The sequence below is a fragment of the Leucopleurus acutus genome (genome assembly GCF_964270905.1).
Source record: "Leucopleurus acutus genome assembly, chromosome: 5".
In the NCBI taxonomy this organism is placed as follows: domain Eukaryota; kingdom Metazoa; phylum Chordata; class Mammalia; order Artiodactyla; family Delphinidae; genus Leucopleurus; species Leucopleurus acutus.
The window spans coordinates 109,229,506-109,245,185 of NC_139147.1; the positions used below are offsets into that span (position 1 = coordinate 109,229,506).

The 15,680-nt window shown below is 37.5% G+C and overlaps 1 protein-coding gene across 1 annotated transcript in view; it reads left to right on the plus strand.

The window, feature by feature from the left end:
* Positions 1-15,680, plus strand: part of PLCH1 (phospholipase C eta 1) — a 235,274-nt gene that overhangs the window by 146,228 nt on the left and 73,366 nt on the right. The window contains exons 8-9 of the mRNA XM_082840361.1: positions 9,006-9,099; positions 11,252-11,455. Of these exons, the coding sequence (XP_082696487.1) occupies positions 9,006-9,099; positions 11,252-11,455 (298 nt within the window). The remainder of the gene's footprint in view (positions 1-9,005; positions 9,100-11,251; positions 11,456-15,680) is intronic.

Below are 15,680 nucleotides of genomic sequence, written 5' to 3' on the forward strand. Positions count from 1 at the left end.
CAAGAAATAAATAATTTACCTCTCAAGTGCTCTTTGATAAGAGTGACAGAATGAAATTGGGACAAAAAACTGAGTGAAATTTTAGAACTTAACCAGCCTGGAAAAAGGAGGACTTTTATAGTGGAAAAAATGGAATTCGTGGATTCCCTCTTGCCTTTGATGAGGAAAATTATACCAAGAGACCATTAGAGTCATTGGGAAGAATTTGTGGTAGGGACATTACAAATTAAATGAATGGATGGGAATTCCAGCAGTTAAATCAGAAGAAAATTCTATAAGAATAGAAACACAATCAGATTATACAATAGACCTAATGTTAACATTTGCATATTCAGGACAATTTACGCACTGAATTGTAGTTTAATAAAAGTTAAGATATAACTGTATTGGGAGGATTGATAGAGGGCGAAAGTTAGTTTTGCTGGCCCAGAAGAGTTGTCTTTATGTAAAAACAATAGAAAGTTAAGAGATAATATTTAAAGTATATGAAATATAAAATAACATCATTAACATAATAATTAGGAGTATAAAGACTCATTCCACAAGAAATATCTAGAGATGTTGGCATTATTACCTCTGGACAGTGGCTCTGCGTATAAAGGGGGAATTCTGCTTTTAGTCATAAGCGTCTCTGTTTTGACTGACTTAATTATGGATATGTTACTTCAGTAAAAATAAATGGAAAAGAGTTTAGGAACCTTAAAATTCTTTGCAAATTATATTATGATTTTGTGTTTCGTGTGTTTTGGGAGTCATTCCAATCTGGAATCATCAAAGAGGTCAAATTATGATAACTGATTTGAAAGTTGCAAAAATTTCAAAAGTTAAGATCCAGGAGTTTCAGCTATACTGAAAAAAATAATCACTTTTAAAAGTAAGTATTTCAATTTCTTAGCAGAAATAAAGAAAACACCCAGACAGTAGATACAAGGTAAAAGAAAAAGCTTTGGAGTTGAATTGAGAAGGTTGAAATTTGAACTTTGGTGCTGCCTTTTAATGATTTTATGACTTTGGTTGTGATAACCATTCTCAGTGTCAGTTTTCATACCTACAGGATGGGGATAAAGATACTAAGTTTACAAGAACTGTTTAAGATTATGGATGTAAAACCTTTTTATAAACTGCATAACATTGACTACATTATATAAACGTAATCAAATTTTCCTCAAGTTCTTCTTTTAGCACAAATTGCTCTGTATAGAAAAAACAATCACTAGTGTTAAGAGACAGCGAGTGGCTCAGATATTGATAGCAAACAAGACTTTCAAGTAAACTCCATGGGAAACAGGGAGAAAATGTTTCTATTTCATCTTATCAGCCATGTCAAATAGAAAGCAAAACAAGGGGAAAAAGAACAATAAAGAGCTAAACTAAACTATGTTAAACCTTCATTCATACAGTAAAATCCCAATGTAACTTTCAAAGTGAGGTCTGAAAAAGTCAATTGTGTAAAATGCAAGATTTTGCTATTGGAAAGTTAATTAAATGAAAGCAGGGATGGAGGAAGGATGAGAGCAGATTGACTTACATTTCAATTCTCACTGTTATGAGGTTTTAATGTATTTCACTGAGTTAATCCTTAATACTTGAATTTTGGATTAGCTCCCGTTAATTCTTACAGGGTGCCCAGGAAATTTTGGGCTTCCTAGAATGCCTACTGATATTTTCATCAATTTAATGAATACTTTTCAAATATGATTTTTGTTAACACATGCTGCTTTGTATTTTGAGCTAGTAACATGTTCTCATCGGCAATTAGCTCCATCCCAGGATGCCGGGGTTTTTTTGTTTGTTTGCTTGAATTTTTTTTAGATCTCATTGTCTCCTGGTAGACTACCTGAGTCTAGTGCAAGTCCCCAACATCTCTGAACAAATGGCCTCGTAAACCAAATAATTGCAATGTGAGTTCAGTCTTCCAATGGCACATACAATTTTTATCAATTTGGTTCTTTCTATTTTGTGAGAAATTATTTATCTTTTAGACTGCACGTGATAAGCCTCTCTAGCTTATAGCAGACAAATTAATGAGCTGCTTAAAGCCAGACTTGGTCAGTTGAGTTCCTCGCAGGCAGCATGGTTTCATTTATTTATGGTATTTTCGGGTGGTGTCTGGTAATGTAGGCCTCTGCATGGAGTAAAGGTTATAAAATTTACTCAAAGAGTGTGTTAGCCATTATGCAGCTAGTTTTAGGGGGAAAAAAGCATTCTGTGCTCTTTCAAACATGCAAAAAATGGTTGCATAACAGAGCTTTTTTTCCCCCTGCAATAAGTTAAATGCTATTAAATAGACAGTTTGAATTAGATTTCACTAAAGCATAGGTATTGAAACTAAGAGATAATGGAGTATTTGAGAATATCATTGAAATATAAAATACTGGCTCGCAAGTTAGCTTCCTCTATCATTATTCATTAGTATATTTATTTATTGATTGACTGATCTTCTTTTATTTTATTAAACTTTTTTTTTAAATACAGCAGGTTCTTGCTGTCTATTTTATACACATCAGTGTGTACATGTCAATCCCAATCTCCCAATTCATCCCACCACCCCACCCCCACCCCCACTTTCCCCCTTTGCTGTCCATACGTTTTTTCTACATCTGTGTCTCTATTTCTGCCTTTTCATCTGTACAATTTTTCTAGGTTCCACATATATGCATTAATATACGATATTTGTTTTTCTCTTTCTGACTTACTTCACTCTGTATGACAGTCTCTAGGTCCATCCACATCTCGACAAATGACCCAGTTTCATTCCTTTTTATGGCTGAGTAACATTCCATCGTACATATGTACCACATCTTCTTTATCCATCCATCTGTCGATGGGCATTTAAGTTGCTTCCATGACCTGGCTATTGTAAATAGTGCTGCAATGAACATTTTGGTACATGACTCTTTTTGAATTTCGGTTTTCTCAGGGTATATGCCCAGTAGTGGGATTGCTGGGTCATATGGTAATTCTATTTTTAGTTTTTTAAGGAACCTCCATACTGTTCTCTACAGTGTCTGTATCAATTTACATTTCCACCAACAGTGCAAGAGGGTTCCCTTTTCTCCACACCCACTCCACACTTGTTGTTTGTAGATTTTCTGATGATGCCAATTCTATTTTTTTAATTAATTTATTTAACTTTTATTTATTTATTATTTTTGGCTGCGTTGAGTCTTCGTTGCTGCATGCGGGCTTTCTCTAGTTGCAGGGAGCAGGGGCTACTCTTCGTTGCGATGCGCGGGCTTCTCGTTACAGTGGCTTCTCTTGTTGCAGAGCACGGGCTCTAGGTGCGTGGGCTTCAGGAGTTGTGGCTTGCGGGCTCTAGAGCACAGGCTCAGTAGTTGTGGTGCACGGGCTTAGTTACTCCACAGCATGTGGGGTCTTCCCGGACCAGGGCTCAAACCCGTGTCCTCTGCATTGGCAGGCGGATTCTTAACCACTGCGCCACCAGGGAAGCCTGATGTGCCCATTCTGACTGGTGTGAGGTGATACCTCATTGTAGTTTTGATTTGCATTTCTCTAATAATTAGTGATGTTGAGCAGCTTTTCATGTGCCTCTTGGCCAGCTATATGTGTTTGGAGAAATGTCTATTTAGGTCTTCTGCCCATTTTTGGATTGGATTGTTTGTTTTTTTAATATTGAGCTGCATGAGCTGTTTATATATTTTGGAGATTAATCCTTTGTCCATTGATTAGTTTGCAAATGTTTTCTCCCATTCTGAGGGTTGTCTTTTCATCTTGTTTATAGTTTCCTTTGCTGTGCAAAAGCTTTTAAGTTTCATTCAGTCGCATTTGTTTATTTTTGGGTCAAAAAAATGTTGTTGTGATTTATGTCAAAGAGTGTTCTTCCTATGTTTTACTGTAAAAGTTTTATAGTGTCCGGTCTTACATTTAGGTCTTTAATCCATTTTGAGTTTATTTTTGTGTATGGTGTTAGGGTGTGTTGTAATTTCATACTTGTACATGTAGCTGTCCAGTTTTCCCAGCACCATTATTGAAGAGACTGTCTTTTCTCCATTGTATATCCTTGCCTCCTTTGTCATAGATTAGTTGTCCATATGTGTGTGGGTTTATCTCTGGGCTTTCTATCCTGTTCCACTGATATATATTTCTGTTTTTGTGCCAGTACCATATTGTCTTGATTACTGTAGCTTTGTACCATATTGTAGTATAGTCTGAAGTCAGGGAGTCTCATTCCTCCAGCTCCGTTTTTTTCCCACAAGATTGCTTTGGCTCTTCGAGGTCTTTGGTGTCTCCATACAAATTTTAAGATTTTTTGTTCCAGTTCTGTAAAAAATGCCATTGGTAATTTGATAGGGATTGCATTGAATCTGTAGATTGCTTTGGGTAGTATAGTCATTTTCACAATATTGATTCTTCCAATCCAAGAACGTGGTATATCTCTCCATCTGTTTGTGTCATCTTTAATTTCTTTCATCAGTGTCTTATAGTTTTCTGCATATAGGTCTTTTACCTCCTTAGGTAGGTTTATTCCTAGGTATTTTATTCTTTTTGTTGCAGTGGTGAATGGGATTGTTTCCTTAACTTCTCTTTCTGATCTTTCGTTGTTAGTGTATAGGAATGCAAGAGATTTCTGTGCATTGATTTTGTATCCTGCAGCTTACCAAATTCATTGATTAGCTCTAGTAGTTGTCTGCTGGCATCTTCAGGATTTTCTATGTATAGTATCATGTCATCTCCAAACAGTGACAGTTTTACTTCTTCTTTTCCAATTTGTGTTCCTTTTATTTCTTTTTCTTCTCTGACTGCTGTGGCTAGGACTTCCAAAACTATGTTGAATAAAAGTGGTAAGAGTGGACATCCTTGTCTTTTTCCTGATCTTAGAGGAAATGCTTTCATTTTTTCACCATTGAGAATGGTGTTTGCTGTGGGTTTGTTGTATATGGCCTTTATTATGTTGAGTTAGGTTCCCTCTCTGCCCACTTTCTGGAGCGTTTTTATCAGAAATCGGTGTTGAATATTGTCAGAAGATTTTCCTGTGTCTATTGAGATGATCATATGGTTTTTATTCTTCAACTTATTAATATAGTGTATCGCATTGGTTGATTTGCATATACTGAAGAATCCTTGCATTGCTGGGATAAATCCCACTTGATCATGGTATATGATCCTTTTAACATGTTGTTGGGTTCTGTTTGCTAGTATTTTGTTGAAGATTTTTGCATCTCTTCATCAGTGATATTGGTTTATAATTTTCTTTATTTGTGGTATCTTTGTCTGGTTTTGGTATCTTTGTCTGGTTTTGGTATCTTTGTCTGGTTTTGGTGATGGTGGCCTCATAGAATGAGTTTGAGAGTGTTCCTTCCTCTGCAGTTTTTTGGAAGAGTTTGAGAAGGATGGGTATTAGCTCTTCTCTAAATGTTTGATAGAATTCCCCTGTGAAGCCATCTGGTCCTGGGCTTTTGTTTGTTGGAAGATTTTTTTTTTTTTTTTTTTGCGGTATGTGGACCTCTCAGTGTTGTGGCTTCTCCCATTGTGGAGCACAGGCTCCGGATACGCTGGCTCAGCGGCCATGCCTCATGGGCCCAGCCACTCCGCAGCATGTGGGATCTTCCCAGTCCGGAGCACAAACCAGTGGCCCCGGCATCAGTAGGCGACTGTCAACCACTGCGCCACCAGGGAAGCCTTGTTGGAAGATTTTTAATCACAGTTCCAATTTCATTACTTGTGATTGGATTGTTCATATTTTCTATTTCTTCCTGGTTCAGTCTTGGAAGGTTATATACCTTTCTAAGAATTTGTGCATTTCTTCCAGGTTGTCCATTTTATTGGCATAGAGCTGCTTGTAGTAGTCTCTTATGATGCTTTGTGTTTCTCTGGTGTCCACTGTAACTTCTCCTTTTCATTTCTAATTTTATTGATTTGAGTCTTCTCCCTCATTTTTTTGATGAGTCTGGCTAAAGATTTATCAATTTTGTTTATCTTCTGAAAGAACCAGCTTTTAGTTTTATTGATCTTTGCAATGTTTTTCTTTTCCCTATTTCATTTATTTCTGTTATGATCTTTATGATTTCTTCTATTAACTTTCGGTTTTGTTTGTTCTTTCTCTGGTTTCTTTAGGTGTAAGTTTAGATTGTTTATTTGAGATTTTTCTTGTTTCTTGAGGTAGGAATGTATTGCTATAAACTTCCCTCTTAGCACTGCTTTTTCTGCATCCCATAGGTTTTAGATTGTCATGTTCTCATTGTAATTTGTCTCTGGGTATTTTTTGATTTCCTCTGATTTCTTCAGTGATCTCTTGGTTATTTAGTAATGTATTGTTTATCCTCCATGTGTTTGTGTTTTTTCCTTTTTATTTTTTTTTCCTTGTAATTGATTTCTAACCTCATAGTGTTGTCGTCAAAAAGGATGCTTGGTGTGATTTCAGTTTTCTTAAATTTACTGAGGCTTGATTTATGACCCAAGATGTGATATATCCTGAAGAATGTTCCATGTGCACTCGAGAAGAAAGTGTAATCTGCTGTTTTCAGGTGGAATGTGCTATAAATATCAATTAAATCTATCTGGTCTCTTGTGTCATTTAAAGCTTGTGTTTCCTTATTAATTTTCTGTCTGGATGATCTGTCCATTGGTGTAGGTGAGGTGTTAAAGTCCCCCACTATTATTCTGTTACTTTCGATTTCCTCTTTTATAGCTGTTAGCATTTGCATTACGTATTGAGGTGCTCCTATGTTGGGTGCATATATATTTATAATTGTTTCTTCTTCTTGGACTGATCCCTTGATCATTATGTAGTGTCCTTCCTGTCTCTTGCAGCATTTTTTATTTTCAAGTCTATTTTATCTGTTATGAGTATTGCTACTCCAGCTTCCTTTTGATTTCCATTTTCATGTAATATCTTTTTCCATCCCCTCACTTTCAGTCTGTGTGTGTCCCTAGGTCTGAAGTGGGTCTCTTGTAGACAGCATATATATGGGTCTTGCTTTTGTATCCATTCAGCGAGCCTGTGTCTTTTGGTTGGAGCATTTAATCCATTCACATTTCAGGTAATTATTGATATGTATGTTCCTATTACCATTTTCTTAATTGTTTTGGGTTTCTTTTTGTAGGTTCTTTTCTTCTCTTGTGTTTCCCACTTAGAGAATTTCCTTTAGCATTTTTTGTAGAGCTGGTTTGGTGGTGCTGAATTCTCTTAGCTTTTGCTTGTCTGTAAAACTTTTGATTTCTCCATCGAATCTGAATGAGATCCTTGCCGAGTAGAGTAATCTTGGTTGTAGTTTCTTCCTTTTCATCACTTAAATATAGTGTGCCACTCCCTTCTGGCTTGTAGTTTCTGCTGAGAAATCAGCTCTTAACCTTACAGGAGTTCCCTTTTATGTTATTTGTTGTTTTTCCCTTGTTGCTTTTAATAATTTTTCTTTGTCTTTAATTTTTGTCAGTTTGATTACTATGTGTCTCAGTGTGTTTCTCCTTGGGTTTATCCTGCCTGGGACTCTCTGTGCTTCCTGGACTTGGGTGGCTATTTCCTTTCCCATGCTAGGGAAGTTTTCAAGTATAATCATTTCAAATATTTTCTCTAGGTTCTTTCTCTCTCTCTTCTCCTTCTGAGACCCGTATAATGTGAATGTTGGTGCATTTAATGTTGTCCCAGAGGTCTCTTAGGCTGTCTTCATTTCCTTTCATTCATTTTTCTGTATTGTTTTCCGTGGCAGTGAATTCTTCCATTCTGTCTTCCAGGTCACTTATCCGTTTTCTGCCTCAGTTATTCTGCTATTGATTCCTTCTAGAATAAAAAAAAAACAGTAGAAATACCTTCTATTTTTCATTTCAGTTATTGTATTGTTCATCTCTGTTTGTTCTTTACTTCTTTTAGGTGTTCTTTAATTCTTCTAGGTCTTTGTTAAACATGTCTTGCATCTTTTCGATCTTTGCCTCCATTCTTTTTCCAGTATCCTGGATCATCTTCACTATCATTATTCTGAATTCTTTTTCTGGAAGGTTACCTTTCTCCATTTCATTTAGTTGTTTTTCTGGGGTTTTATCTTGTTCCTTCATCTGGTACATGGTCCTCTGCCTTTTCATTTTGTCTGTCTTTCTGTGAATGTGGTTTTCGTTCCACAGGCTGCAAGATTTTCTTCTTGCTTCTGCTGTCTGCTCTTTGGTGCTTATTAGTATATTTAAATATCATTGTGAGATTTTGGGGCTGAATGGATTTTTGATAAAAATATTGCATCCTTTATTAGTATTAAAGAAATTATTCTCAAAGAGTTTGCTTTTCCCAGTGATACTAAGCATGAAATTTACATGCAGCAAACTTGAGACTAACTCAGTAATGTTAGCATATACTGCTTTTTTGGTACCATACATTTTTCTTACAAATATTAATCCATTTAATCCCCACAACTACGTTATAAGGTAGCCACAGAGAAGGTGAGTGACTTATTTAAGACCACACTGTTAATAGTATGAGCCAGCTGATTTGAATACAAGAATTCTCACTCCAGAATTCTCACCTACCTTTTTATTTTCTTTTGCTAACCTTTGCGTTCTTGAGTCACCATGGCCGACTGCTCTCATGAATCGGTTGAAGGATCTGTAGCTATAAACACACAGGTGGTTTACCTAGCATACGCTTCTTTGGTAGAGAGTCATTTTCTTTTTGCATACAATTTATGATTAGCTAACCTCAGTGTTTGTGCAGAAAGCATTACTTTTGCAGATAACTACTAGCTTACAGTGAGTGGATGCTTGGCAATGCATTTTCAGTGATTATTGACTTGGTTTTATTAATCTTGTTGCTTCATAGAAAATACTTGTCTAGTAGTTGAAGGACTGTTTTCACTGATTAAATCTGAAAGATACAAGGAATACTGAGATCTTGATCATTTTCCAAAGGTTAAGTAGTTATGACACTAGTAACCTCAAATATGGCTCATTTAACCATTTTGCACTATATCACGAATGCTTAAAAAAATCAGTATGCCCTTTTAGCATAGAGGAACATATCTCATGAAATTGCAGGTACTGTACTATTGTTCTGTTTTGTTTAGATGACGAATGTGACAACAGACTATTGTATTGACGTCATAAGAAAATTTGAAGTTTCTGAAGAAAATAAGGCAAAAAATGTCCTTGGCATAGAAGGTAAAATAACCAATATCCTTAATTTCTCATTTCTCAGTTTAGTTTGCTAAGTTACATTCTAGCAAAATTTTTAGGAAAAGAAATAGGGAGATAACCTTGGAATTACAGATGATTCAAATAAAACCCACGACACACATATTTTCCTACAAAACAGATGTCATGATTTTGCTGTTTCTTTTTTTTTTTTTTTTTTTTTTTGCTGTTTCTTTTACTTTTGCAAGGACAGTAGCATTTTCCACTCAAGCAAGTCAACTTGATGCCACTATGTATGATAGATGCCAAGAAATATTTTGACTTTTCTCAAATGGTTAATTTTTAGAAACAGTTTCAACCAGATAATCTCATGATGGGAAATTTGGCCCTAAAATAAGTAAACATGTTTTTTTGTTTTCTTTTTTTAAATGTTGGCAACTAATTTGTTTTCCCTAGTTGGTAGTGGTAGAGAGGTTGTAGGGACCACAAACTTTGTTAATATGACTATCTCATTTTATAATTGAAGAAAGTGAGGCTTAAAGAAATTAAGTAATTTGGGACTTCCCTGCTGGTGCAGTGCTTGAGAGTCCGCCTGCCAATGCAGGGGTCATGGGTTGGAGCCCTGGTCTGGGGGATCCCACATGCACTGGAGTGGCTAGGCCCTTGCATCACGGCTACTGAGCCTGTGTGCCACAACTGCTGGGGCCCGTGCGCCTGGAGCCCGTGCTTCACAATGGCAGAGGCTGCCCGCGCACCACAATGAGGAGTGGCCCCCGCTCTCTGCAACTAGAGAGGGCCCGCACGCAACGATGAGGACCCAATGCAGCCAAAAATAAATGAATGAATGAATAAATTTTTTAAAATAAGAAAAAGGAAATAAGTAACTTGCCCACAGTTATATATATTAGATTTTGAATATATATTTAGAATCTAGCTCCTAGGATATTATGTATAAATGATATGACATGAATATAGCTACATGTATCTATAAGTCATATGTATTTAAAATATGTAGGGAAAGAAATTTGTAGGCTGCTCTCCAAAAGAGAACATGTCCCAGGCAGAATAGATAATCTTAATAAAAAAACTACTGGGGCATCCCACTTCCTGCAAAAGCATATGATACCATGGCTTATCTTACCAATTTTGATTGTTGGCCTCCTATTCTCCCAAGCAGGCTTAGTGTGGACAAGGGGGTATGATATTGTATGTTTACTTCCAGGGATAGAGGCTAATTAAAACGAAGAGAAATTATTTAATATTTATATAATTAAAAGCTATTTTAAAAACAACCAAAGAAGATAAACTAATTTGGACCTTTCTTTACCAATAAATGAATCTTTTCTTTGGTGGGGCCTTAAAAGATGGAGTTAAACCTGATTTCAAAGTTATGGCCATAAAGATGAGCATGAAGAAATTCTCCAGAGTTTCAGAGGATATTTACCAGTAGTTTTACCACAGGATTCTTGAAGACTTGAAATAATTTACCCTAATAATCATTCCATGTAGGTACTTGTAGGACATTCACATATCTGTTAATATGTTAATGAATGCCTTTCCTACCCAGGCACTATGTTTTTGAAAAACTGATAGGGTTTTCTACATAATCTTGAAATACTTTTTCACATTTCTCAAATGTGCTAGCCATTAGTAGCATCTTGCCAAACCAGTTTCATAGTCAAATAATCATACCCTGATTTTAAGCTATGCCTAACTTCTGACCTGTTACCTCAGCTATGGCACTGACAATACTGTTTTTCAAATCAACTTAATAACCTATCAGGTTGCTGTTGATCAGTATATCACTTAGGATAAATATGGTTTGAACACTGCATGAGCTACCCATTAGGTCACACTGAATAATCATAGCTTGAGTTCAGCAGTTACTGAAGAGCTTTGCAATAAGCCCCCTCCCTCCCTCAATCAAAACTCTTAAAAAGTCTGTTTTTCTGTAGGTTATATTTAAACTGCTACTCCCCAAAGTCATATTTCAGTTTTTGACACTGTCTATTTGATCTGAAGCACATCTCTCATTGCCCCGGTATTCCCTGCAAAGGCTGTCCTGAAGGTAAATGAGGTAATCAGTATGAACAAACTTTGATCTCTTTTGTCCTTGTTAGAGTTGGTTAAGTATATATGCTTCAAAGCTATAGTACTTCACTCTCTCTCATTTCCAAAGGCTTCACGAACTTCATGCGTAGTCCTGCTTGTGACATATTTAACCCACTGCACCATGAAGTGTACCAGGACATGGACCAGCCCCTGTGCCACTACTACATCGCTTCCTCCCACAATACATACCTGACCGGGGACCAGCTCCTGTCTCAGTCCAAAGTGGACATGTATGCACGGGTGCTGCAGGAGGGCTGTCGCTGCGTGGAAGGTGCGTGCTTTGAGCGCGAGTGTGTGTGGGTGCACACGTGCTTTAGTCAGGCACGTCTAGTGTAAATAATGGAGACCTAAAAAAATGCACTCATGCTAATCAGAACTATTTTCCCACTCACTGTAAAGTTATTCTTAACTCATAATCCTCTCTGGTTCCTCCTGACACTTCAAACAGGGAGAGAGATGTGTACTAGCATTTGGGAGGCACACCTTCAGGTGCTGAAAAATTGTGATGAATGTGAAAGTTTTTCCTAGAAAGATTTTTTTTTTTGATTAAACAATGGTAAAGATGGTTCAGGATAAATATTTATTTTTAAGGTACTTCATGGTCTATCAATCATCCAACACTTATTAAATTTCTAGGAGGTTCCTGGGGGTTAGGACACAGATGTAAGACGTGGCTTCTATCTTTCAGGCGCTCACAGTCATTAGAAGGGGTGGACGGTAAAAATCATAGTATGGTGTGAGAATTCCACCAGTTGAATCAAACGTGGTTGAGAGGTGATACAGAAAGTGAGGGGTGACGTAAAATATGATGAGAAATCAGCCTGGAAGGTAGACTTGGGTCAGCGATAAAGGGTTCTGAGTGCTGTGATAAGGAATTTCAGCTTTAGCTTTTGGTAACGAGGGTCCGGTGGATTGTTTTAATACCTAGGGTGATACGGTCAGACTTGCAGTTTAGAAAGATTGCTTGGGCAGCAGTGTAGGAAGATAATTTTTCTTTAAGATGTATGTTTGTGGTGGGGGAAGGGAGGTGAAACTAGAGCAAGGAGAATGGTGGGAAGGCTATTGAAATGATTGAAAGGAAGGATCATAAAAACTTAGACTAGGTGAGAGAGATGCTTATACAGATATTAAAGAAGTAAACTTACAGGACCTGGTGAGCAAAGCAAAGGATGTAAGGCTTGAAGGGGAGAGCTGGAATGAATGATGGAGCCATCACCTACTGTGGGGACTGAGCATTAATGAGTTCAGCTTTCCATCGGTTGAGTTTATAGTGACTTTGTAATATATACATGGACATTTTTATTAGTCAATTAAATAACAATATGTGAACTCAACAGAAGGATCCAGAAAAGATAAAGATTCCACAATTCCGAGTTTTCTGTGTGTTAGCGTACAAGATCACTTACAGAGACCTTCGTGTGTAAATGTACATCACAGTGGACAAGATCACTTAGAGGAGTGGCAAAGAGAACAAGGCCTGAGGACTTATGCATTCCAACCTTTCGAAGCAGAAAGAACAAGGGGAACTGACGAAGACAACTAACACAAAGCAGTCACTTGGACCTAAGGGATGAAATGGTCAAAAATGTCCCACGCAATAGAAAAGTAAAATAAAGACTAAGTGTCCAGTCTGGTTGCATTTGACAGCTGGGAGGTTATTAGTGTCTTTTGCTATATAGTTTTGGTGGCCTTTCAGTGGGAAGGTCAGGTAGATAATCTGCTGTGAGTTAGTCACTTGGCATTTTTCTGCATTAGGGGAAGACTTGATACAGGGTTGGGGAGGTTTTGAGACTTGGAAGAGGGGGAAATGAGGATTCATTCATTTTGCTTTTAGATGGGGTAGGGGACAAGAAATTTTAAAATGGTTCATGCCTGTTACCCTCTCTTTTCTCAGGATAGTAGGAGAGAACACCATCCACTAAGTGTAGAGTGGGTGGAGGTTGGCTGGGGGATGGGAGGCGTAAAAAGATCAGCAAATAATGAGTAAGGAGTTGACAAGATAAATTGGGGAAGGCCTAGCTAATTTCAAAAACAGTCTTTAACAGAACAGTCTTTTTGTTATACAAAGTCTGCATGCTCAGACTGCTCCCCACCCCATTCCCAACAGACTAGGTATAGGAGCAGTGAAGACAGATTCTAGAATTGATCCAAGCCTCTGGATTTCCAGGTCGTATAAAGTATCTTCAAGATGTTGGTGAGAGCTCTTTTAAGTAAGTGACAGTAGGTCCATGAACTAGGAAAGGAAATGAAGGGGCCACAAAATGAGGTTAAGAGACTAGAAGACTCAAAGAAACAAATACTGAGAATGTCGGCATCACGCATACCGTAAACAAGAACAGAGAATTATTATCACAAGGTGGGATTTTGGATATAGTTGAGGTAATGACTATATGCAGGGCGTGTGGTGGGTGAGCATGATTAGAGTGAAGGAAGGAGCTGTTGGCATTGAGGTCAAGGTTAAGTAATTGGGTAGATTGCCCACATGGACTTTTAAGTCAAAGGATGCTGACAGGGCGATTCAAAGCTAAAAAAAATTAAAAGATCAAAAATTGGATATTAAAAACTGTAAACCACATACTTAAGTAGAAGAAGTATGCTACAGAAAAGGCACTTGGAAGATTCCTGGAAGGCAGAGATGGATAAAGTGAGGTTTAAAAGTGGGGGGATTTTTTAAATGAATGTAGAACAACAATTGTTTAAAAGTAGCATCCTCATTTTGTGATTTATACAAAAAAAGCATCTGTGGAGAAAGGAAGTAGTATCCTCCCTTGGTTGTTAACCAAGATAAGGAGGTTGAGGAAGAATTCTAGAGCGTCTAATGATGAAAGGGGGTTTGTTAGAGAGTCTGATGATGAAAGGGGGTTTGTTTACACTGGAATGGAGATTCCATGGAGCAAAGGGGAATTGCTTTTTGGTGGGAGCATATGGGAGTCAGCAGTAGGTAGCAAGTTGTTCTTGGGGTGGTGGAATAGTGTAAGGAGATGAATAAAGCAGTAGGGCAGTGAGATAATACTGGTGAGTAGAGGAACGCTTCTTTGTCAGAGAGTTTCTCGCTTGAAGAATTTTCTGCTACAAAAGTAGCAGATGTAATGTTACAGTAATAGTAGTAGTAATGTTATAAAGGCAAATTGACATATTTTGAAAATGGACAGGTATTAAAAACTATCTGCATCCAGAACCATTAGGACCACTACCAATTTAGCACTCTGGAAGTGTATGATTTAAGACATGGCATTTTTGCAGTAGATGCAGAGAACACCTACTGACAGTAGTGACTGATAATTGAGTAGCTTAAGCAACTGGATAATGAAGATGCTTATAAAATATTAGCATAAAGGAAAACCTTTCTAGCAACAGAAGGTCTTGAGGTGACATTCTGTTCTCAGCCATTATTCAACCATTTGTTCACTCAGCACTCAAGCAGTTTTACAAGTCTGTCATGCATAGAGATGCCAGGGCCCACACCCTTATTGGCTTCAGAGTGATGGTTGCCTATCATTTTAAATGGTGACATTTTCTTGGAGGCCAAATATGGAAAATGACTTCTGGTGACTCCAGGCAGTTTTGCAATTTTGTTACTTCTGTGCCCTGTACTGTTTCCTTTGCTTTTCAGGTCTTTCAGGTGCCCAATCGTTTCTTTTTTGATTTCTCTGTCCAAAATCAGTGTCTTACCCAAGCTTAACCATGTTCTAATGATCAACTCCTTACTCAATCAGATCTTCTAATTCTCTGGCATTCCTTGGGCTATTAAGAAGGAAAGTTATCTGATTAAGATAATTTATAGTAAGACACAAATAATTTTTAGTTTTAGCTTTTTCAGGGATCTTTTAATTTTAAAATTAGCTTTTAGAAATTGTGTGCAGCAGATGACATTGAACACGGGCCTTCCCTTGTACCTTCTTTCTTCCTCTTTGCCAGTCACCAAAGTAATAGAAGCTATTGATCTTTGCCCTCCTTGTGTAAAAGGTGTTGCTTGCTCCAGACATTCACACAAACCGAGAAGATGCACAGCTTGTATATAATTTCAAAAGATGTGCAATCTCTCAAATATCTCCCTCGCCAAGCCTGCATCAGCACACTTCTCCTCTGTTGTCTGGCTTGAAGTTTTCACTATTGGAATAATCTATGACTGGACAGTGAAAGTCAAGCTGCTATTTCTGGAAGGTTTTGTTGAGAAGAAGCATTATACTGTGTTTATCTAGGAGACTTGGTCAGCTTTGTACTTGCTCTATTTCCTGTCTGAAACTATGGTTGTCACCTTGGCTTTGAATATACTGGGAAGGAACAGGGAAACCACCATGATTTCGTCCCCTTTTGTGGGCTAGGTTCTGGTTAAGTGCTTTCCATACACCCTTCTTTAATTCTTACAACACTAAGGAAGATGGAATAATCTCCTTAAGAAGGCACCCCAATTTGGGGTAGGGTTGGTGGCTCAAGGTCCCATAGCTAGGAAGCTTGGAAGCTGGTATTTGAACGCAAGTTGTCTGACTCCCCCA